At 35.5% G+C, this 21,764-nt stretch overlaps 3 protein-coding genes across 3 annotated transcripts; 1 reads left to right on the top strand and 2 right to left on the bottom strand.

Moving 5' to 3' along the window:
• Window positions 1–338: 338 nt before the first annotated feature.
• On the bottom strand, window positions 339–3,991 carry meig1 (meiosis/spermiogenesis associated 1). Its single transcript, XM_048155064.1, has 3 exons — window positions 3,866–3,991; window positions 3,591–3,745; window positions 339–631 (listed from the first exon to the last, which is right to left on the bottom strand). The coding sequence occupies exons 2-3, from the start codon at window positions 3,738–3,740 to the stop codon at window positions 503–505; spliced, it is 279 nt and encodes a 92-aa protein (XP_048011021.1). The 5' UTR covers window positions 3,741–3,745; window positions 3,866–3,991; the 3' UTR covers window positions 339–502.
• A 155-nt stretch (window positions 3,992–4,146) lies between these two features.
• dclre1c (DNA cross-link repair 1C, PSO2 homolog (S. cerevisiae)) lies at window positions 4,147–9,557 on the top strand. The gene is made up of 14 exons (XM_048155060.1): window positions 4,147–4,432; window positions 4,585–4,636; window positions 5,711–5,795; window positions 5,888–5,947; window positions 6,025–6,080; window positions 6,171–6,272; window positions 6,343–6,415; window positions 6,499–6,639; window positions 6,716–6,817; window positions 6,895–7,031; window positions 8,098–8,152; window positions 8,244–8,332; window positions 8,417–8,514; window positions 8,596–9,557. Exons 1-14 carry the CDS (start codon window positions 4,324–4,326, stop codon window positions 9,450–9,452), a joined length of 2,016 nt encoding a protein of 671 aa, XP_048011017.1. The 5' UTR covers window positions 4,147–4,323; the 3' UTR covers window positions 9,453–9,557.
• Window positions 9,558–11,130: 1,573 nt separating this feature from the next.
• Window positions 11,131–21,762, bottom strand: hspa14 (heat shock protein 14). Its single transcript, XM_048155062.1, has 14 exons — window positions 21,603–21,762; window positions 21,356–21,436; window positions 19,363–19,445; window positions 18,775–18,823; window positions 17,108–17,213; window positions 16,936–17,026; window positions 16,715–16,819; window positions 16,480–16,641; window positions 16,235–16,390; window positions 16,049–16,151; window positions 13,833–14,048; window positions 13,607–13,756; window positions 13,389–13,456; window positions 11,131–11,942 (listed from the first exon to the last, which is right to left on the bottom strand). Exons 1-14 carry the CDS (start codon window positions 21,657–21,659, stop codon window positions 11,855–11,857), a joined length of 1,515 nt encoding a protein of 504 aa, XP_048011019.1. The 5' UTR covers window positions 21,660–21,762; the 3' UTR covers window positions 11,131–11,854.
• Between the last annotated feature and the right edge of the window lie 2 nt (window positions 21,763–21,764).

Genomic DNA, 21,764 nt, shown 5'->3' with positions numbered 1-21,764 from the left:
ACTGTGGCATAATAAAAGTCCCGCTTCTCGTGAGGCATGTGTTGCATTCGTCTCTCGTTAACAATCGCTCCAGCGGCCTCGTTCAGCTCCCACAACACTCGGTCCTGCTCTGCTTCATGCTACAGTAACATTAATAATCGCATCCATTAACATGATTTCTTCCCGAGTCCTATCCTGAATATTTTCCACCGACTGTGAGGTGAAGACCACATGTCCCAAGATTCTGCTCTTAAACTTGGCGTCATCAAGCTACGCCTTTGTTTTAAATAGGCCTCTAGCGACCTCTAGAGGACAGAAAATTATACATATTGCACCTTTAAATAAAAAACATCAAATGATTTGTTCACATGAAAAAGTTTATTAAGATATTTTTTTTATTATTCAGAAACTTACATAAGGAAAACAGCAAGACATCTCTGACCATGAGTTTTCTAAAGACAACATTTCAAAATGGGAAATAAAAAATGAAAATGGCATAAGCGCTGGTTGGGTCGGGGAGCTGTCAGTACGCATACACCTTCACTTTATGGACCTCTCGGTCTTCACACTCCCGCTTTCTGTTGTAGTAGTAGAAGGTATTATCTCGACGCTGGAGCTTCTTCACAAACCCAGTCTCTGGCCAACGGTCAATCTGAAAGGACAACACAACAAGGTTCAACAAGAAATCAGGACTGTGTTGCCAGTAAGTTACAATTAAGTATTTATAAGAAAAATAAAACATACCAATGAAAGTTTAATATGTATGTATGTGTGTGTGTGTGTGTGTGTGTGTGTGTGTGTGTGTGTGTGTGTGTGTGTGTGTATATATATATATATATATATATATGCTGTCAAATCGATTAAATGCGATTAATCACATCAAACATAAAAGTTTGTAAAAATGTTTAACAAATTTTTAATAAAGGGTGTTGATGTAAATTACTACGACTATATCTGTGTGTGTATATCTGACAAAATTATTTGGCAAAAAAGGCAAAAACTACAGCTCAATGTTTTATTTTAATATGCAAAAAAAAAAATGACCACAACAATGGCAATGACCACAATGACCACAACATAATCAATTATTAATGTTTCAAATAATAACATATAATAAATAAACTTTTATATTAGTCGCGATGTGAAAAATTTTAACAAAATAAGAGAGATCATACAAAATGCATGTTATTTTTTATTTAGTACTGTCCTGAGTAAGATATTTTACATAAAAGATGTTTACATGTAATTCACAAGACAAAAAATAGCAGAATTTATGAAAATAACCCTGTTCAAAAGTATGTGAACCATTGGTTCTTAATACTGTGTGTGGTTACCTGATGATTTATGACTGTTTTTATGTTTTGTGATGGTTGTTCATGAGTCTCTTGTTTGTCCTGAGCAGTTAAACTGAGCTCTGTTCTTCAGAAAAATCCTGCAGGTCCCGAAAATTCTTCAGTTTTCAAGCATCTTTTGCTTATTTGAACCCTTTCCAGCAGTGACTGAATGATTCTGAGATCCGTCTTTTCGCACTGAGGACAACTGAGGGACTCAAACACAACTATTAAAAAAGGTTCAAACATTCACTGATGCTCTAGAGGGAAACATGATGCATTAAGACTCGCAGGGTGAAAACTTTTGAACAGGACGAAGATGTCCAAATGTTTCTTATTTTGTTTAAATATCATTGTTTTTCATTTAGTACTGCCCCTTGGAAGCAACAGAAGATACTTAAATGTTTGTCAGAAGACAAATTAAATTCCTTGATCTTCAAATTCAAAAGGTTTTCACCCCCCGGCTCTTAATGCATCGTGTTTCCTTCTGGAGCATCAGTGAATGTTTGAACCTTTTTTAATAGTTGAGTTTGAGTCCCTCAGTTGTCCTCAGTGTGAAAAGATGGAACAATCTGCAGGACCTGGAGGATTTTTCTGAAGAACAGAGCTAAGTTTACTTGCTCAGGACAAACAAGAGACTCATGAACAACCATCACAAAACAAACAAACAGTCACAGATCATCCAGGTAACCACACACAGTATTGAGAATCAATGGTTCACATACTTTTGAACTAGGTCATTTTAATAAATTCAGCTATTTTTTTGTCTTGTGAATTATATGTAAACATCTTTTATGTAAAATATCTTACTCAGGACAGTACTAAATAAAAAATGACATGCATTTTGTATGATCTCTCTTATTTTGTTAAAATATTTAACATATTCACAGATTCTGCAAGTGGTTCACATACTTTTTCTTGCAACTATATATATATATATATAATAGTGCTGTCAAATCGCTTAATCGCAATTAATTGCATCTAACAAAAGTTTGTATATATATATATATATATATATATATATATATATATATATATATATATACACAGTACAGTCCAAAAGTTTGGAACCACTAAGATTTTTAATGTTTTTAAAAGAAGTTTCGTCTGCTCACCAAGGCTACATTTATTTAATTAAAAATACAGTAAAAAACAGTAATATTGTGAAATATTATTACAATTTAAAATAACTGTTTTCTATTTGAATATATTTCACAAAGTAATTTATTCCTGTGATGCAAAGCTGAATTTTCAGCATTGTTACTCCAGTCTTCAGTGTCACATGATCCTTCAGAAATCATTCTAATATGCTGATCTGCTGCTCAAGAAACATTTAATGTGTACAATTGTACAAAATATTTGTGTACAATATTTTTTTTCAGGATTATTTGATGAATAGAAAGTTCAAAAGAACAGTGTTTATCTGAAATCTAATCTTTTGTAACATTATAAATGTCTTTACTGCCACTTTTGATTGATTTAATGCATCCTTGCTGAATAAAAGTATTCATTTCTTTAATTTCTTTTCAAAAAAATAAAAATAAAAATTCTTACTGACCCCAAACTTTTGAACGGTAGTGTATAATGCTACAGAAGCTTTGTATTTCAGATAAATGCTGTTCTTTTGAACTTTCTATTCATCAAGGAATCCTGAAAAAAAAAAGTACACAACTGTTTTCAACATTGAAAATAATCATAAATGTTTATTGAGCAGCAAATCAGCATATTAGAATGATTTCTGAAGGATCATGTGACACTGAAGACTGGAGTAAACGATGCTGAAAATTCAGCTTTGCATCACAGGAATAAATTACTTTGTCAAATACATTTAAATAGTACACAGTTATTTTAAATTGCAATAATATTTATTAATTAAATAAACGAAATAAATAAAATTTTAATAAAATTAATTAATATTAATTAATTAAATAAATGTAGCCTTGGTGAGCAGACGAAACTTCTTTTAAAAACATTAAAAATCTTAGTGGTTCCAAACTTTTGGACTGTACTGTGTGTATATATATATATATATATATATATATATATATATATATATATATATATATATATATATATATATATATATGTAGATATATACATGTGTGTGTGTGTGTGTGTGTGTGTGTGTATATATATATATATATATATAAACACAAATAATCGTGATTAATTGATTTGCATGTGATCTCACTTTGCATGTATATTATAACGACTGGTTAAGCATTATATAATAGTAGTAATAATGTGATTATTATAACGGTAATAAAAGTGATGGGGTACCTCGACTTGTTTGATTTGTCGGTACTCGAGCTCATCTCTGTATCCAGCCTGCTGAAATCTGTACAGGTCCTCCACCTCACCTGTCCACTGCTTCGCTCGGCTTATGGACTTCGGCTTGGCCTTGTTATCCAGGAAAACTGAGCAGGACATGATTTCTGTGTATCATAATAAACACATCTCACACTATTCTTCTCATTTAGAATAAACACAGTGTGACCACAGTTAGGTGGTCATATCTAGAAGGTAATATTTATTAGTATTAAATACAAACTTACATTGCCGTGTGTGATTAAAGGCTGAATTGTCAACGTGCTCGATTGACTGAGCTGTTGCGCATCATTGTTTCCTAGCAACTTAGCATGATGGCCAATAGAAAACATTCCTGGAATAACACAAGTTTGGTTGGCCAATCAAACTTATACCCGGAAATTCCCTAGAAGAATTCCAAACAGTTTTTGGATATGCACAATTATTTGTGAAATTGTGTACTATTTTAGAGTATACCGATTGTCTTTTAGTCCATTAGATGTCGCTGTAAAATTTACACTATCAAGTTACACATGTTTATTTCCGACTCACGTGACTTCATACCAAAGCGATGCCAGGAGGAGGAAAGACAGATGCAGGGGTGCTGCTGTCTGCGTCTCGAGCCCAGGAAGAGTTCAGGCAGTGATGTCCTGAGCTTTCAGGAGGATCTGGAGTTCTTCATCAGCTCAGACTCAGCGCAGGCAGCATGAGCTCGTTTGCTGGACGCATGAAGGAATATTCCACCATCTCCCTGGACCGATTCGACAGGGAGAATTTGCACGCCAGAGCTTATTTCCTCTCTCACTGCCATAAAGGTGCACACATATATATATATATATATATGTATATATTATGGACATCGCATCGGATCCTGATATGCACTTTCCAGGCAGCATGAATGGCTAAAATGGTTTGCTTTATTTATGATCACTGATCTGACATATCTGTTGATGTTTATGTTTAACAGATCATATGAAAGGGTTGAAAGGACCTTTACTGAAGAGAAAACTGAAGTTTAGGTGAGTGATGGCTGCCCAGGTGAAAGAAAGTACATTTCTATAATGTACTTAAAGTGCTCTATTTTCGTGCACTAATTTTGTACTTAATATACTAAAAATTCTTCTTTAGTACTTCTTAATATCATCTTAAGAACATCTAAGTGTACTCAACTGTGCTATTTTGAGACAGCATGAAATATGAAATAAAAGTCAGTTCAATTTATTATGTTTATTTACTATTATTTTTTTTTTCAATATTACTATTTCAATTTTTTTTCAGTTTCTGTACTATGATGCAGCAGTAGGGCTGCAACAACTAATCGATCAAATTCATTATGATCGATAATGAAAATGATCGTTAAACGTTATTATCGATTAGTCGCGCATGCGCGCTGTGCACGGAAACCATCCGCCAGTGACATTTTTTGCTTTTATTATAATTTTTAAATTAATTTCTGCTTTAAAATAGTAAGCAATCATTTGTTTTAAGGTTTAGAATGTAATGTTTGTATTTTAAACCTTTTTTGCTTATAATATACAGCATAGCTTACATATTCACTATATATTTATATATTTATTTTTTATATTTATATATTTTCACTATACATTTTTGGCTTTATATTACACACTGTTTGGAGGACAGCAGTGGGCAGGATGTGGAATAACATTGTTTAAAATAATGGATTAAAATTAATTTTTAATGTAATAATTTTTTGATATTTTCATCCAATTAATTGTAAAAAATAAAAGAATATCAAAATAATCGTTAGTTGCAGCAGTATTGCATACGTATCTATTATATGTATATCTTAGCATATAAATATTGTCAATTTTTTTGTATTTTTAAAATGCAAGTTTATTTATTCTACTTTTATGCTATTCTATTTTTACATATAAATTTATTTTGCCATTATCTTAACATTTAAACTTTCTTTTAAAACTATTTAACAGATCTCAAAATTACTATCAACGTTTCATACTGTACATTATAACGTTGTGATGCCAAATTCACTCTAGCAAAAACCTTCATTTTTAGTATATATATATATATATATATATATGACAAAACATTGACAAACTTATTGTCTTCATTAGTTTAACAGTAAAGCTGTACTGCTCATTTGTCACAAAGGAGCTCCTGCTTAGTAACCCAAAATATGCCTTCTGGGAAGATCACATTGTAAGTATTAATTTCAGCCATGCAATTTTTCCATAAATCATTTTGCTAACCATTAAACAGCCTGATATGAGAACCTCTGCATTACATACTAGGTCCCACTGGAACTGGACAGTCCAACGCACATCTCTCTGATAGATGAAATCACCGGAGAGGTGGGCGTTTAGCTCCTAGTTTAATCTTTTGGAGTGTTTTTGAGTTGATCTGAATTCGTATTTATTTTTCTCTTCAGTCAGAGGATGTTGTTGTAACTCTGCTCCCAGCGGGACACTGTCCAGGATCGGTCATGTAAGCAACCTCTGCAGTATAAGAGCAGGAACATGCATTAAAAACGTAAATACAGTCCTTTTTGATGTACTGTTGAAACTCTTAACACAGGTTTCTGTTTGAGGGTGCTCAGGGTACAGTGCTCTACACAGGGGACTTCAGACTGGCTGTCGGAGATGCTGCGAGAATGGAGTACTTGCACTCTGGAGACAGGTATTCAGATATCACATATTTAATTACAGCACATTTTGTAGATAATATAATTCAAATGTTTGTGTTGCAGGGTGAAGGACATAAAGAGCGTGTATATCGATACCACATTCTTTGATCCCAAGTACCATCAGATCCCCAGCAGGGTGAGCTTTTACACTTACCTGCATTATATCATACAGACTTGAGACTCTTGTATCTTTCCGTAACTGATTCTCCACGGTTTTAGGAGGCTTGTTTAACAGGGATAAGACAGCTCGTCCAGAACTGGATCTGTCAGAGTCCGTACCATGTCGTTTGGTTAAACTGTAAGGCAGCGTATGGTTACGAGTACCTCTTTACCAACTTGGGACAAGAGTTCAGCTCACAGGTCAATAATTGTTCTTTTTTTAGCTTTAGATCTTTCTGCCTTGTTTTAAAACATTAACACCATTTCTCTACTGCAGATACATGTGAACAGCTTGGAAATGTTCAAAAAAATGCCTGAAATTCTGTGTCATGTGACCACCAACCGCGCCACGCAGATCCACGCTTGTAGGCACCCCAAGGTAGGCTCATCTTTTGCATAATGACCTATACGTCCTGAATGAGTAAACGGAGATCACATTTGTGGCTTTTTCCACAGGATGAGGAGTTCTTCAGGGCGAACAGGTTACCGTGTGGCACCACGGCTCCAGATGGCATGCCTCTAAACATCATCAGCATCAAACCCTCAACAATATGGTTTGGAGAACGGACCAGAAAGACCTCTGTCGTTGTCAAGTGAGTCATGATAATGCACCAATATAAAAATTCTCGGAGCAGATCATAATTTTCATGTTATGGCCAGTATTAAGGGGGCGTGTACATTACACACAAAATGGAAAACTTTTTATGCCTTTTTGCCATTCATTTATGCAACAATGGCATTTTGGGGGCCTGAAAACGCTAACTTCTTCAAAGTGCAGGTTTTTGAAAACAATACTGTTATCATCTCCGTGCAAATTGCAAAAAAATCAAGGTATCAAGGTCCCGCCAGAACTCTCTTTCCCGCAGACTCATTTGTAAGCACTGCTGTCAGTCATGATGTTACACCACCATTTTTATAGCATCAAGTAACTTAAACTGAACTTATTGGAAAAACCAACACTTAAACATACGTCTGTGTGATAAGAACTACCTAAAATGACAGACATACATTATTATTTAAAGTGTAATTGGATTTTTTAGTTTAGCTCACGTCCCATTAGAATGTTTTATGACCTATACTGTAGCCATCCACCAGGGGGTGATCGAAATGCTTTGGCTTCACTTTTCCGGACTTGTGCGGCATACTTGGTTCAGTCTATAGACACGTAGTGTTTCGTAGCAACATCGCCAACTACTGGCCGGGTATGCATAATGCAGCGTTATTGATCATTTTCGTGGATCTGTGTGAACGGGATCGTTTTGACATAGTATGTTCTATACTATTTATCTAAAACACTAAAAACTAAAATCTTTTTATGAGTTAATATGTTTGCAAGAAGTGAATTTAGCATCAAATTATAATGTACAGTATGAAAATGGATATTAATTTTGATATATATATTATAATAATCACATATATAATTATATATAACTTTTATTATTTTTAAATTTATATATATATATATATATATATATATATATATATATATATATATAAAAACTTTAAAAATATATATACACTTCATATAGTACTAATATATATATATATATATATATATATATATATATATATATATATATATATATATATATATATATATATATATTTTTTTATATATTATATTATATATTACATTTATTTACCTTACATTCTTTTTAGGATGGGGAGCAGTTCCTACAGAGCATGCTTTTCTTTTCATTCCTCTTACTTGGAGGTAAGAGAAATCCCTCTTGGATTATTTTTTATACACGACAGCATACACTGTATTAGCATATCATAAGCTCATGTCTACTTCCTGCGACTAGGTTAAGGACTTTCTATCGTACATCTGTCCTGTTAACATCTACCCTAATGTCATTCCATTGGGCAAGGCACTGGAGGACGTCTCTGAGCTGTAAGGACTGATCCTTTTCTCTTTTTTACCATGTTTGTCATAAGATTCTAGATACGTACTATAAAACGATCTTTTTAAATTCAGGTTGAAGCCATTGTGCAGAAAGCATACTGGAAGGGAAGAGATCGTCTACAAACCGCTTGGGACCCTTAAAAGAACCAGAAAGAGGTCCACATCAGAAGGTAGGAGTAGTTTTCATTATTAAAACTATCATTATTCATCATTAAATCAGTTACTATTGCTTATCAATTTTTTCCGCTAAGGTTTGGACAGTAATGACGACTTGTTTGATGAGTTTTCCACGGCTCCGAGGCGGCGGAAGATGGCAGTGGCTGATCTGACCAATATTGCAGTTAATGCAAAACCATGTAGTCCCAATAAAGATTCTCATGATACGGACCAAATGTACACCCTCATACAGCCCTGTCCCTCCACACACTCGTCCAATTACATAGACTGCACCGAATCAAACGATGATGATGATGACGATGAAGATGATGCTGAGCAACCTCCTGTACCTCACCCACCTGGTCTCGCTCCACCTCCTCCATCTTGCACAGAAATGCCATGCACAAAACTGACTCGTTCGGACTCGTCCCAATCCAAAGCCGCTCAGCCTTGTTGGGAAAAGTTCTTCAAGGCAGAACCGGTGTTGACGGACGAGAGCGAGTTGGATAACAGTCAGAACAGCCACAACACTCAAACACTCTCCACCGAAAACACAGCGTCCCAGTCACCTGAGCTGTTTCAGGATGAAGATGAGGATGACAACAGCTCCCTTCACATGAATTCCTCTCAGTCCACTCATATATCAGACGCGGGGACAGAGAGCCTCAGTCAAATGGACACAGTTCTTGTCCATGTGGATGAAAGTAAAGCGGTTATTAGTGAGCAGTGTAACCGAGGGACTAATGGTGAGGTGGTGTCAGATGTGATTGACAGCTGTAACACTGAACACAAGACGGAAGAAGCCGTGGAGCCGAAATCAGACTCGCAGGTGTCATCGGATTTTGAGCTTCCACCAACACCAGGTTCCAAAGTCCCACAGCCAGAAGACCTGAAGGACCTGTACAGGAAGTTGGCAGCAGGGGAGGAAGTGATCATAAGACGAATATTTTAATTTCATGTTTTTTTTTGGTTTGTTGTACGACAGCTTACCTCATGCAGTTTTGTACCTTTATAAATGCTGAACACTTTGTTAATAAATTAAAAGTCCTCAAGCAAATATGTACAATCAGTGTTGTTATGGATTAGAAATCATTAAAAAAAATTGTTTTTAAATAAAGCTGAAATAAAATATAATTGCTATATGAAAAACCTCAAAAACTTAAGTGGAAATTGAAATGTTGCGTTGGCAATTAATCGAAATCAAGTTTAAGTTGAAGTACTAAAATGTTTGAAACCAAAACTGAAAATAAAGCTAAATAGAAATATTAAAAATGAATAAAAATTAATGATACAAAAGCACACATCAAAAATATTCAAACGTAAACTAAAATCAAAGCTAATTTAAAATATTTAAAAATACTGTAATTCTATATAAACACTAAAATAACAACGTTCACATGGTGTCGGAATTACAAGGCGGCCATTAAAAAGATTTCATAAAATTAACATTAACAAATGTGAGTAAATATGTTTATAAAAATGCACATTTTTATAACTTCTAACAATGCAATGTTATAAGAACATGAACAAACGTGAACGACATTTAGGACATTTTATTCAAGCGCAACAAGATGCGAAATAGAACTCGATTCATTACTCGTGCGTTGTGTGGAAAGTTTTGTACGCACACATCCATAGCGCTTGCCCAGAAAGCCCTAAAACAGTGTGCGAATACTGAATTGAGCTCTTCTTTTTGGACAAATACCCACAAAATTGCCAACAATTGTGTTATCCTAGTAAACATCGGTTATGGCTTAGGTGAACAAACAGTAGAGCAAGACAGCACATGTGTATCAGTATATTGGATCCGTGCATTAGGTCTTAAAGTGACAGCAGCCTATAATTTCTGCTGCCATCTGCGTTTGTAATGTTAATCAAACAAGAAAATAATCAATCACTGCTCTTGACTGAATAACTTTTCTAGCTTTAATAAGGTTTAATCTATGTTTAATTTATGAAGTGAACAACTATCCAGTGTTATTTTACATTTAATTACATTAATCAGTGTCTCTACCTAAAAACTGCTGTTACTTGTATTTAATAATGTTTTATATTTATATTAGTTAGGCTATTAGTTTTAGCTGTGGTATTGAAATTGGAATACAGAATTGTGAATTTTTTTACTGGTATCTAAAATTTTGGTGTCATAACTGCCTGTTTTTGCAATAACATTATAAATATATATATATATATTTATGGCCGGTAAAGTCAACAGGTGAGGCAAAAAGTTAGTTTTAGGCCCCTGGGTGTATAGACACGGTGCCAGACTCACAACCTATGTCATTATGGCAACTTAACATCACAACTGATCCATGTACAGCGGTTGTTGATAAAAGGAAAATATTTAACATTCTACATTAATTCAACTCCATACATTCATAAAAGAATGAATAAGAAAAAATAAAAGCACACTAGGTAACATTGGTTATATCGAAACAGTTGAAACTGAAATATGTCAAGGCCATTTTAGTTACTTTTACACAATGTAACGGCGCCCAAGAAAGAGATGCTTGCAACGTTCATAAAATTCCAAATATGTGAATGGTTTTTAAAATTTGAAATCTTGTAACTGCAAAAATTTCGACCCGCCATGAATGTAGCAAGTATCTGTACTGAAAATAAACTCAGGGTTTATTGCGTTCAGTGATCTTTATTGCGTGCTAGTTACAGATGACAGCTTTTAAAACAATAACTTTGCACCTGCTCATTGTGACTGCACCAGATTAGCATCAGTGAGCCACACACATCTCCTCCCTGTACGACAACACCTGCCTCGCAGTCTCTACAACCTGCAATTCTTCAGTCTAATAAGGTTGTGCATGCTTTAAATTGTATCAGCAAACTCCACAGGCTTCCTTTAATCCACCAATCTTGCATGTCACATCATATCATGACTAATCTAATGGTGTGATGCAGGTACATAAAGGCACATGGCAAGAACAACTACAGTAAACCTGCTGGTCACAGACAACAGGCTTGAACAAGATGACTGCAGGTAAAAAAAAAAATTTCAAAAGGTATACAAATAAAACTGGATATTCATTTAAAAGGATAGCTCACCCAAACAGGAAAATTATGTCATTATTAAATCATTCACCTTGTCACTATGAACGGTTGTTGTATAGCAAAACCTGCAAAACAATTTAACTTGCATGTTCCAAAGAAAACTACAACATGAGAACAAGTAAATAATTTTCCTTTATGGGTGAGCTATTCCTTGAACTGAAGCGTTCAAGTTCAAGTTCTTGTTCGGTTAATGTCTGGAGGAATCTAGAGCGCTGGAAAACCTCAAACAGCATGAGATGCAGGTGTTTAGGTTGCAATATGGAATTACGTTGACAGTGTGATTGAAGGTTAAGACGCTGCAGCAGCTGTTCCTATGGTAATGGCCTCGGATCTGCCGCTGCCCTGCTCTGTGCATGTAACGTGCAGTGAACCGTCTCTGAAAAGTAAACACACATCAGAAAAAGTTCACATAAGGATACAAGCTTTATAAGTAGGTGATATTATTGAACTTATAGTACATAGCTACAAAATAAGTAGAGCTGCACGATTAATCGTTAAAAGATCGAAATCTCGATTCAAATACCCACGTGATCTTAGTCCTAAATGGCAACAATTCGGCCTTGTCTATTAAACCTTTGACAAGTACGATCACAGCGAACATTCAAATCTGTGTTTGCGCTGCCGCTGATCCAGAGAGCCTTTGTCATGCAAGTTATAGATATGAAACAGCTTCAACAGTCTTTTCAACTACCCAGTATTGTTATTTCTGTTACAGTAATTCAGAATATAACTTAAAAGATTAGTTCAGTTCAAATCTAAAATTTCCTGATAATTTACTCACCCCCATGTCATCCAAGATGTTTTTGTCTTTCTTTCTTCAGTCGAAAAGAAATTTAAGGTTTTTAAAGAAAACATTCCAGGATTTTTCTCCTTATAGTGGACTTTAACAGTTACCAACAGGTTGAAGGTCCAAATGTCAGTTTCAGTGCAGCTTCAAAGAGCTCTACACAATCCCAGACGAGGAATAAGGGTCTTATCTAGTGGAACGATTGGTCATTTTCCCCATGGATGACATGGGGGTGAGTCAATTATCAGGAAATTTGAATTCTGAAGTGAACTAATCCTTATACAGTTCAAATAAAGACTGTATCAATGACATCGTTACACCAGTAGATGGCGACAAGTGACTGTTAAAAAAATGTGTCATTGAATCATTCATTCAAGAGATTCGTTCAAAAATTGCTGATTCATTCAGTAATGAAACAAGTATTTATGAGTCATTGAATTATTCAAATTGAACATTTTGTTAGGACCTGTAGAAAATTGCATGTTATTTTGTTTAGTTGTCTATTTAAAATCATGATCTCTATTTAAAAAAAAAAAAAAAAAAAAAAAAAAAAAAAAGTGATTCTCAATTTATCCAGAATCGTGCAACTCTAGCAACAAGCAGATTTTCAGTGTAGAATAAATGCAAAAATGCTGCAAGGTGCAACAAAATAACAGCCAATATTTGACGTATAATATACACTACAGTTCAAAGGATTGAAGTCACTATACATATTTTGAATTTTCAGAAAGAAATCACCCAGGCTGCATCGATTTAATCAGAAAATACAGTAAAATTGTGAAATACTACAATTTAAAAAAAAAGAAAAAAAAAGTTTTTCTATTTAAATATATTTTAAAATGTAATTTCTACCTGTCATTCATTCTAATATCCTGATTTGCTGCTCAAAAAACAATGTTGAAAACAGTTTTGCTTCTTATAGCAAGTTCATATGAACCACATTTATTTGAAATAGAAATCTTAAAACAATTTACTGTCACTTTTGATGAATTTAATGCATTCTTGCTGAATAACATTATTAATTTATTTCATTACCTCTTCATTGTCAGCACCGTGACAATGTCATGCAGCTCCTCTTTAGGTTCCAGGTCTCTAAGTACAATCTAGAAAAATAAACCACAGTCACATTCAAAGTAATTAAGCTTAAAGTGAAATCAGACAAAATGCTTTAGTGCACACAATACAATCTGAATATCTAATTTACCATAATTTATTTTAGGTTTGTACTGAAATGTCTGAAAATGGGTGCCAACCTGTGCGATTGGTTGCTGTGCCTGGTACAGCTCCAGACTCACTGATGACAGACTGCCAGGACCCTGCAGCGTGTGCTGACGGCGGGCAGGGAGAGGTGTGCCAGATGGAAACAAAACTGTGAAAACCTCCGCTCCGGAGTCATCCACTTCCTGAAAGACACAATCTACTGATCAATATGCTCTTTTGTGTTAAACACTATAGCATTGATCATTTGAAGTTCCCCACCTTAACCGTGATGTCGCTGGCACAGCAGTCCACAGTGATGGAATCTTCTCCGAGTGCCAGGCTGTCTTTTCCAACCAGGATGCCCGCCTGCATGGCAGCACCGACCGGAATCACCTCGTCCGGGGGGATGGAGTTCAGTAGCTCCACGTCTGGGAACAAATCCCTGATCATCTGTTGCAACTTCGGGATACGAGCTGATCCTCCGCATAAAACCACCTTAGAAAGGAAACTGGTTTAATCTATTTTTAAGGTTTTGGGATGTCATTTTTGCTATAATTAGAGGTAAAAACACTGAAATAATCTACTATTTGGAGAGGGAATTTTGTATTAAATACCTCTAAAAGTCTCAGTACTACTAATGACAAAATTATAATTTTTTTCCATGCATGAAATATGAATTAAAAAAGCAAAGTTACAAATATCCGTGAGCACGGTTCCTGAACCGCCTCCATTGTAGTCTTGAGTTTTCTTCTGGGAACAAACACGTCACAATATTCCTCATTTAAATAATTCTGGCATAAGCAAGGCATACGCAAAATAAAGGGGAGGGGCCTGGTTGAGTTAGTTAGTAGTGTGTTGAAACTCGCTGTTAGGGTAAGGGGTGTGGCATTTCCAAAACACAATAGATGCGGTTGACCAATCACAACACACTGGTCTAGCCGACCAATGCGCCTTTCGTATTAATCGAGACTCACTACTCACTGCTTAACTATGGAAGGCCAAAAGGTGTGTGAAAAAACGTGTGAATTTTTAGCACATCAACAACACCACGTAAAATATGCGTATTTCGCGTGTTAAATACATGTTGTTTGCACATGAAAAATCAGCGCGCAAATAATTTGACGCACAAATAATAAGTGTATTTTGTGTGTTGTTGATGTGTTAAAATTCATGTTTTTGAATCCTTTGTCCTTCCATACTTAACCACCGTAACACGATGCATTGTTGTTGAAACTCACTAGCTAGTCACGACTGTTTCCCGAAACCGGTCACGCCTCTCGTTGTTTGAACCACGTTATTTCAACAATAAAGGACTGTCGCTAATGATGTCACATGCAGGTGAAGTAAAAACGTAATCGATTCAAGATCACAATTAATGTATTTAATATTATTATAGTTGTAGTTTTTAACAGAGAGCCAGTATTTTTTTTGCAATATTTGACATGCACTTTACTCCCGTTTACATGCGGTTCATTCAGACAGCAGCTTTCTCCACCTAACGAAATTTCTGACATACTGCTGTAACAAACGCTGGACTACTTCACTGTTTTTGTTCGCTGTCACTTTGCTTTGATGTTTGATTCATCGCGAGTTCCCTCATACGTCATGCTCCGGGGTTTCTGTATGCATTTATGCACACTCCTCAAGAACAGCACTGATTGTTGACACGATAAAATATATAGATTAAAATGTATATACCTTTAAATGGGATGAAAGATATAGAATGTACTGAATGTTAGCTTGCTTATTGTGCTCAAAAGCATGAGATATTTGAATATCCAAATATATTTACAAATATATTTGATATCCACTAGGGCTGTCAAACGATTAATCGCGATTAATCGCATACAAAATAAAAGTTTGAGTTTGCATAATATATGTGTGAGTAATGTGTGTAAATAATATGTATATATAAATGCACACAAATTAATGTATATATTTAAGAGAAATATGTTATTTATGTACAAAAAATGTATTTATATATAATATAAATTATATAAAAATATAAATAAATACATATACTTGTAAATATTTCTCAAATATATACATGATAATTACACACAGTACACCCACATATATTAGGCAAACTCAAACTTTTATTTTGTATGCGATTAATCGCGATTAATCGTTTGACAGCCCTAAAGTCCACATGTCATTTTAACAAGAAACTATGCTTCTAACTACAGATCGAGAGCAGCAGCTCCAACCACATAAATTTGCAAAGGTGTTTGCGAATGTTTGTTAGAACTATAGTTTCGGGAAACGCAAAATCATTCAACTATGTTGGTAACGATGGAATTTGTGACCAACGATGCTTTAAGGAAACGCAGCCCAGAGCGTTACCGACAGAGTGGGAAGAGAGAAGCTGCAAATATGTGACAAATAAGGTGCTTTCTGAACACTCAAGCATGAAAACCTATTCTAGTAGACCCCAAAAACAAAATCAAGACTTTGTAAAATAGCATAATATGGCCTCTTTAAAAGAGTTGTTTTACCTTGTTGACATCAGAGGTGGTCAGGTTTACTTGATCAAGGAGACTTTTAATTGGCTGAATACTCTTCGTAAACAAGCTGGTGCATATCAGCTCAAAACGGGCTCTAGGACAGAAGCATAAATGACATGCAGATAAGGCACAATTTTTTTTGTAATACTCATTTGACTGCAAATAACTTCAGCTCACCTGGACACATTACACTCAAAATCCATGCCGTCATGGAGCGAGTCCACAAAGCAGTTGGCACTACCCAGGGTGGAGAGTGTGTGCTTGGCCATATCAGCACTATTCATGAGCTTAAGCATCGCCCTGGGGTTACCCGTCACATCCTGTTTAAAACTCCTGGAGACACACGAAAAACAAAACAAGATTTAAACCAGTAATGACATGCATGTAAATCACATAAAATTACAAAATAACAAATGACTGACTTTTTGAACTCGGCAGCGAGGTGCTGTGCGAGCTCATGTGTGAAGCTCTCTCCTCCCGTCCTGTGATCCGTCTGTGTCGCGAGGACACGGTACATTCCACTGTTCACCTCCAGGACGGTGACGCTGAGCGACGTGCCTCCGAGTTTGTACACCAGGACATGACTGTGGTTGAAAAGAGGAATGAGAATGATGCTTAAAGAAACAGCTCAACTCGCACGATGCACAAACTCTGTACCTCTTTCCCAGCGTTGAGTCCTGTCCGATCCCATAAGCTAGAAGGGCAGCAGAGGGTTCGTGTATCAGCCTCAGTACATCGAACCCGGCACTTTCTGCAGCTTGCCTACAACACAGCACCGATTCTTATAAAACTCTCCCCAGACACAGCTGCTGGAGTTAGATAACCGCGTTACATCATTTGAGTTCATTAGCATTCGTCTGACAATGTAAGATACTTACCTTAGAGCATTCTTCTGCATCTCTCCAAACTCAAAAGGCACTGTTATGACAGCATCTTTCACATCTGAACCCAAGGCTGACTGGGCCGTCTCTGCGGAGAACAGAAAATGATTATCAGTGGTTCACGTTAAACATACTGACTATGAAAGAAAATGAAGCATTCAGACAATACCTTTCATTTTATGGAAGATCAATTTGGCTACATCTTCAGGTGACACATACTTGGTTGTCTCACCCGTGTCGATTTCATATCTGGGCATGTCACTTTTGTTTACAACCTGGGAATGAGTTTGAAAATACACACCTTTTTAATAAGCAGGTGGTGCAGATTTTATGGTTACTGTTATATTTTTTTCACCCTAAAATGAAAATCAAGTCATCATTTACTCACCCTGGTGTTTTTCTAATGCCGTATGTCCGTCTTTCTTTTTCAGACCACAAAAGGAGAATTTTCACAGTCACATCTGTCAACTGTCATCTAACTAGTGTTGTCAAATGTATCAACTTCAGTACTGAAATTTTACCAGCATTTCATCTTTTGAACAGATTCTTAAACACATTTTGATTGGGCATTGTGTTCACATGCTCAACAGATATGTCTGTGATTGGCTACAATGATCAACGCTTTGGGAGTGCTTGAAAACAGCAGATATATTAGGGATCCACTGATAGACGCCTGCTTTCAAATGCTTGGGATCATTCTGTGATACTTCTGCATCTTTTTCAAAAAGCTTGATGCTGGTCGCTATTCATGGTCACAAGCGCAACATTTTTAAAGGTGCCCTAGATTCAAAAATTGAATTTACCTCGGCATAGTTGAATAACAAGAGTTCAGTACATGGAAATGACATACAGTGAGTCTCAAACTCCATTGTTTCCTCCTTCTTATATAAATATCATTTGTTTAAAAGACCTCCGAAGAACAGGCGAATCTCAACATAACACCGACTGTTACGTAACAGTCGGGATCATTAATATGTATGACCCCAAAATTTGCATATGCCAGCCCATGTTCAAGCATTAGACAAGGGCAGCCAGTATTAACATCTGGATCTGTGCACAGCTGAATCATCAGACTAGGTAAGCAAGCAAGAACAATAACGAAAAATGGCAGATGGAGCGATAATAACTGACATGATCCATGATATCATGATATTTTTAGTGATATTTGTAAATTGTCTTTATAAATGTTTCGTTAACATGTTGCTAATGTACTGTTAAATGTGGTTAAAGTCACCATCGTTTCTTACTGTATTCACGGAGACAAGAGCCGTCGCTATTTTCATTTCTAAACACTTGCAGTCTGTATAATTCATAAACACAACTTCATTCTTTATAAATCTCTCCAACAGTGTAGCATTAGCTGTTAGCCACGGAGCACAGCCTCAAACTCATTCAGAATCAATGTAAACATCAAAATAAACACTGTACCTACGCGATTAGACATGCTGCATGACGAACACTTTGTAAAGATCCATTTTGAGGGTTATATTAGCTGTGTGAACTTTTTTTATGTTGTTTAAGGCAAGCGCGAGCTCTTGGGGCGTGGAGCACCAGATTTAAAGGGGCAGCACACCCTGAATCGGCTCATTTCTAATTATGCCCCAAAATAGGCAGTTAAAAAAATGAATTAAAAAAAATCTATGGGGTATTTTGAGCTGAAACTTCACAGACACATTCAGGGGACACCTTAGACTTATATTACATCTTTTAAAAAAAAGTTCTAGGGCACCTTTAAACAAATCTCCATATGGCATTAGAACAACACCAGGGTGAGTAAATAATGACTTAATTTTCATTTTAGAGTGAACTATCCCTTTAAGAACAACATGTACTTACAACACATTTGCTTTCTTCTCTGTGTGCCTGAGCATCTGGGTCATCGAAGCTGTAAAAATAGTTAAGTTCAATGAATTTATATTATTATTACTTACAGTCAAACCAAAAATTATTCAGGCATTTTTGATATATTTTTACTAGTGGGTACAGGACACTACAGTTCATTTATAAAAGTGAGGATAGCAAAATAAGGTGAACTGTGAAATATTATACCCAAAAATTCTTTATACAGTGGACTACCAGTAAAATTGATAAAAATTTGGGACCAAAAATTATTCAGACACTTTGACCTGACCATGTTTTGCTTAATTTTTATCTGACATAATTAAGTTTAACTCTGAGATCTTGTCATGATTTATTATAATTTTTTTAAACTATAGTGAATAAACTGTATTAATGAATGAAAAGTTCAAGGTGTCTGAATACATTTTGGTTTGACTGTTTATAAATGTAAAAGATATTGCTACTTTAATTGTAATTATTCTTAATAAATGTTATGCACTAAATTATCTACAGCATTAATGCATGTTTGTGTAAATATGAAAACATCAGAATTGTCTTTCTGAGCGTACGACAGGAAATAAATACCGTCTGCCAAGGATCTGCTTCACTTTGACAACCGTATTGGCGGCATTTCTTATTCGGCCCTGCTTAGCGGCAATTCCCACTATCTAGAAAAACAAATGAATGAAACAAAAACATCAGACCATCTCACGCCTGGCATCTTTGATTCAGTTATTTACATTTGAACCATAAAACATCTTACATCACTTCAACATTTCTAAAACAATACTGAAAAAATTTAATTAAAAATACAATAAAAACAATAAAAATCCCCAGCAGCATTGTATTTTATTATTTTATTTTATATTATAAATGTGCAGTGGTGTAAAGTACTTGAGTAAATGTAATTAGTTACTGTACTTAAGTGTCTTTTTGGCTACTTTGTAGTTGTACTGAGTATCAAAGATATTAGCAACTTTTACTCTCTACTTGACTACATTTTTGAGCAAGTAAATGTACTTTTTACTCCACTACATTTGTGATGAGTAATGCAATTACAAATTACATTTTTCATGGCAGCTACCTTTTTCTGCAGCAGTTTGTTTCTGCTATAAAGAAGCAATATTGCCATCTAAAGGCATTGAAGGTACTATATCTTGTGTGTTTTGCCTTTACTCACCCAAACTTGTCAGCAAGGATACTTTACGTGAATGTGAGTGCATTAGCAGGTAGTTGCTGATCACAGATGTTTGATTTATTAGATGAGGAATTGACTGCAGCTAGTAATGAGGCTCAAACCAGCACATACAGAAGACTTTGACTATTTAATTTTACTTAACGTTGTTTTATTTATCCACTATATTGACAAGACCTTTTTGAAGGATATTGGTTTACTTTATGTGCACTTGAGTTTAACTGAGACTTGAGAGTTTGTAGACGTTTAAAAGGTTGTTGTGTCGACCTTTATTTATTGCAACATTGAGGTGTTCAGTTTTATTTTGATGTTAGAAAATAAACTAGATTTCTCATCTTACAAATCAATTGTTTCTTATTTTCACTGGTATGTCTCTCAGGACTAGTGCATCTCTGAGCCTACATTCAGCATGAGTAAAATACTTAAAGGATTATTTCACTTCTGAATGAAAATTTCCTGATAATTTACTCATCCCCATGTCATCCAAGATGTTCATGTCTTTCTTTCTTCAGTCAAAAAGAAATTAAGGTTTTTGATGAAAACCTTCCAGGATTTTTCTCCATATAGTGGACTTCAATGGACTCCAAACGGTTGAAGGTCAAAATTACAGTTTCAGTGCAGCTTCGAAGGGCTTTAAACGATACCAGACGAGGAATAGGAGTCTTATCTAGCGAAACAATCAGTAATTTTCGAAAAAAATACATATGGAACTGGCGCTTTTTGAAGAATACGGAAAGCGGAAGCACATGCAAGACGATAATTTGTGTTTATAAAGCATATACAGTTGTATTTTTTTCGAAAATGACCGATCATTTCACTAGATAAGACCCTTATTCCTCGTCTGGTATCGTTTAAAGCCCTTTGAAGCTGCACTGAAACTGTAATTTTGACCTTCAACCATCTGGAGGCCATTGAAGTCCACTATAAGGAGAATAATCCTGGAATGTTTTCATCAAAAATTTCTTTCTGACTGAAGAAAGAAAGACATGAACATCTTGGATGACATGGGGGTGAGTAAATAATCAGGAAAAGTTTATTTGAAAGTGAACTAATCCTTTAAGTACTGTTAAAATCTGATAGTCGTATTGGTTACTTGTAACTTGTAATGGAGTCATTTACGATGTAAGGTATCAGTACTTTTACTCAAGTATGGTTTTCAGGTACTCTGTAAATGTGTCCCATAAAGGAATTATAGTGTAATCGCACCGAAACAAAATAACAAACCATGTACACTACCATTATCAAAAATGAAGCACACTATGCAATACACACAATACAAATAAAGTGCATAGACTATTCACTACACTAGAGATATATCTTGCATGTATGAAAGGCTCTCTGTGTTTGGTGCTGATGAGAGAGCAATCTGGGTAAATAAATTACCTGTTCAGTGTCTCTGTATGCGACCACAGCTGGAGTGACTCTGTCTCCTGCATCATTGGCCACAACATCTGCTCGCCCATCCTATATAAAAACAATTACACTTAGAATGGATTGTATCTGGTATGGTTTGCGTGTCACACCATCATCTATTCAGCACCACTGAGGTCTATTAGATATTTTCTTCTATTGTCGACACATTTGCGTTTATTCAGCTGATTAAATTTATATACACTCATAACAAATTCACCTTGAATACGGCAGCGCAGGCACATGTGTATCCAAAGTGCACTCCGATGGCAGCCATGCTTCCAATTCTACCGGAAGCCGGTACGCACACGCAAATGAGAAGGTATGGACGTCAAATGACGGGCGTCGATTCTAGCCAATCAAAGCGCTTCTAAACTGACGT

This window comes from Megalobrama amblycephala, linkage group LG14 (assembly GCF_018812025.1).
Source record: "Megalobrama amblycephala isolate DHTTF-2021 linkage group LG14, ASM1881202v1, whole genome shotgun sequence".
Taxonomy (NCBI): Eukaryota; Metazoa; Chordata; class Actinopteri; order Cypriniformes; family Xenocyprididae; genus Megalobrama; species Megalobrama amblycephala.
The sequence above is the reverse complement of the archived record's forward strand: the minus strand, read 5'-3'. Positions and strand labels throughout refer to the sequence as shown.

Coding starts and splice junctions, on each gene's coding strand:
- meig1 (XM_048155064.1), bottom strand. CDS start 3,740: ATGTCCTGCTCAGTTTTCCTGGATAACAAGGCCAAGCCGAAGTCCATA. Junction 632..3,590: donor GACAAATCAAACAAGTCGAG/GTACCCCATCAC, acceptor TTGTCCTTTCAG/ATTGACCGTTGGCCAGAGAC.
- dclre1c (XM_048155060.1), top strand. CDS start 4,324: ATGAGCTCGTTTGCTGGACGCATGAAGGAATATTCCACCATCTCCCTG. Junction 5,948..6,024: donor TAGATGAAATCACCGGAGAG/GTGGGCGTTTAG, acceptor TTTTCTCTTCAG/TCAGAGGATGTTGTTGTAAC. Junction 8,515..8,595: donor AAAGAGGTCCACATCAGAAG/GTAGGAGTAGTT, acceptor TTTTCCGCTAAG/GTTTGGACAGTAATGACGAC.
- hspa14 (XM_048155062.1), bottom strand. CDS start 21,659: ATGGCTGCCATCGGAGTGCACTTTGGATACACATGTGCCTGCGCTGCC. Junction 17,214..18,774: donor GAGAAGAAAGCAAATGTGTT/GTAAGTACATGT, acceptor ACTCATTCCCAG/GTTGTAAACAAAAGTGACAT. Junction 13,757..13,832: donor CCAGCGACATCACGGTTAAG/GTGGGGAACTTC, acceptor TGTGTCTTTCAG/GAAGTGGATGACTCCGGAGC.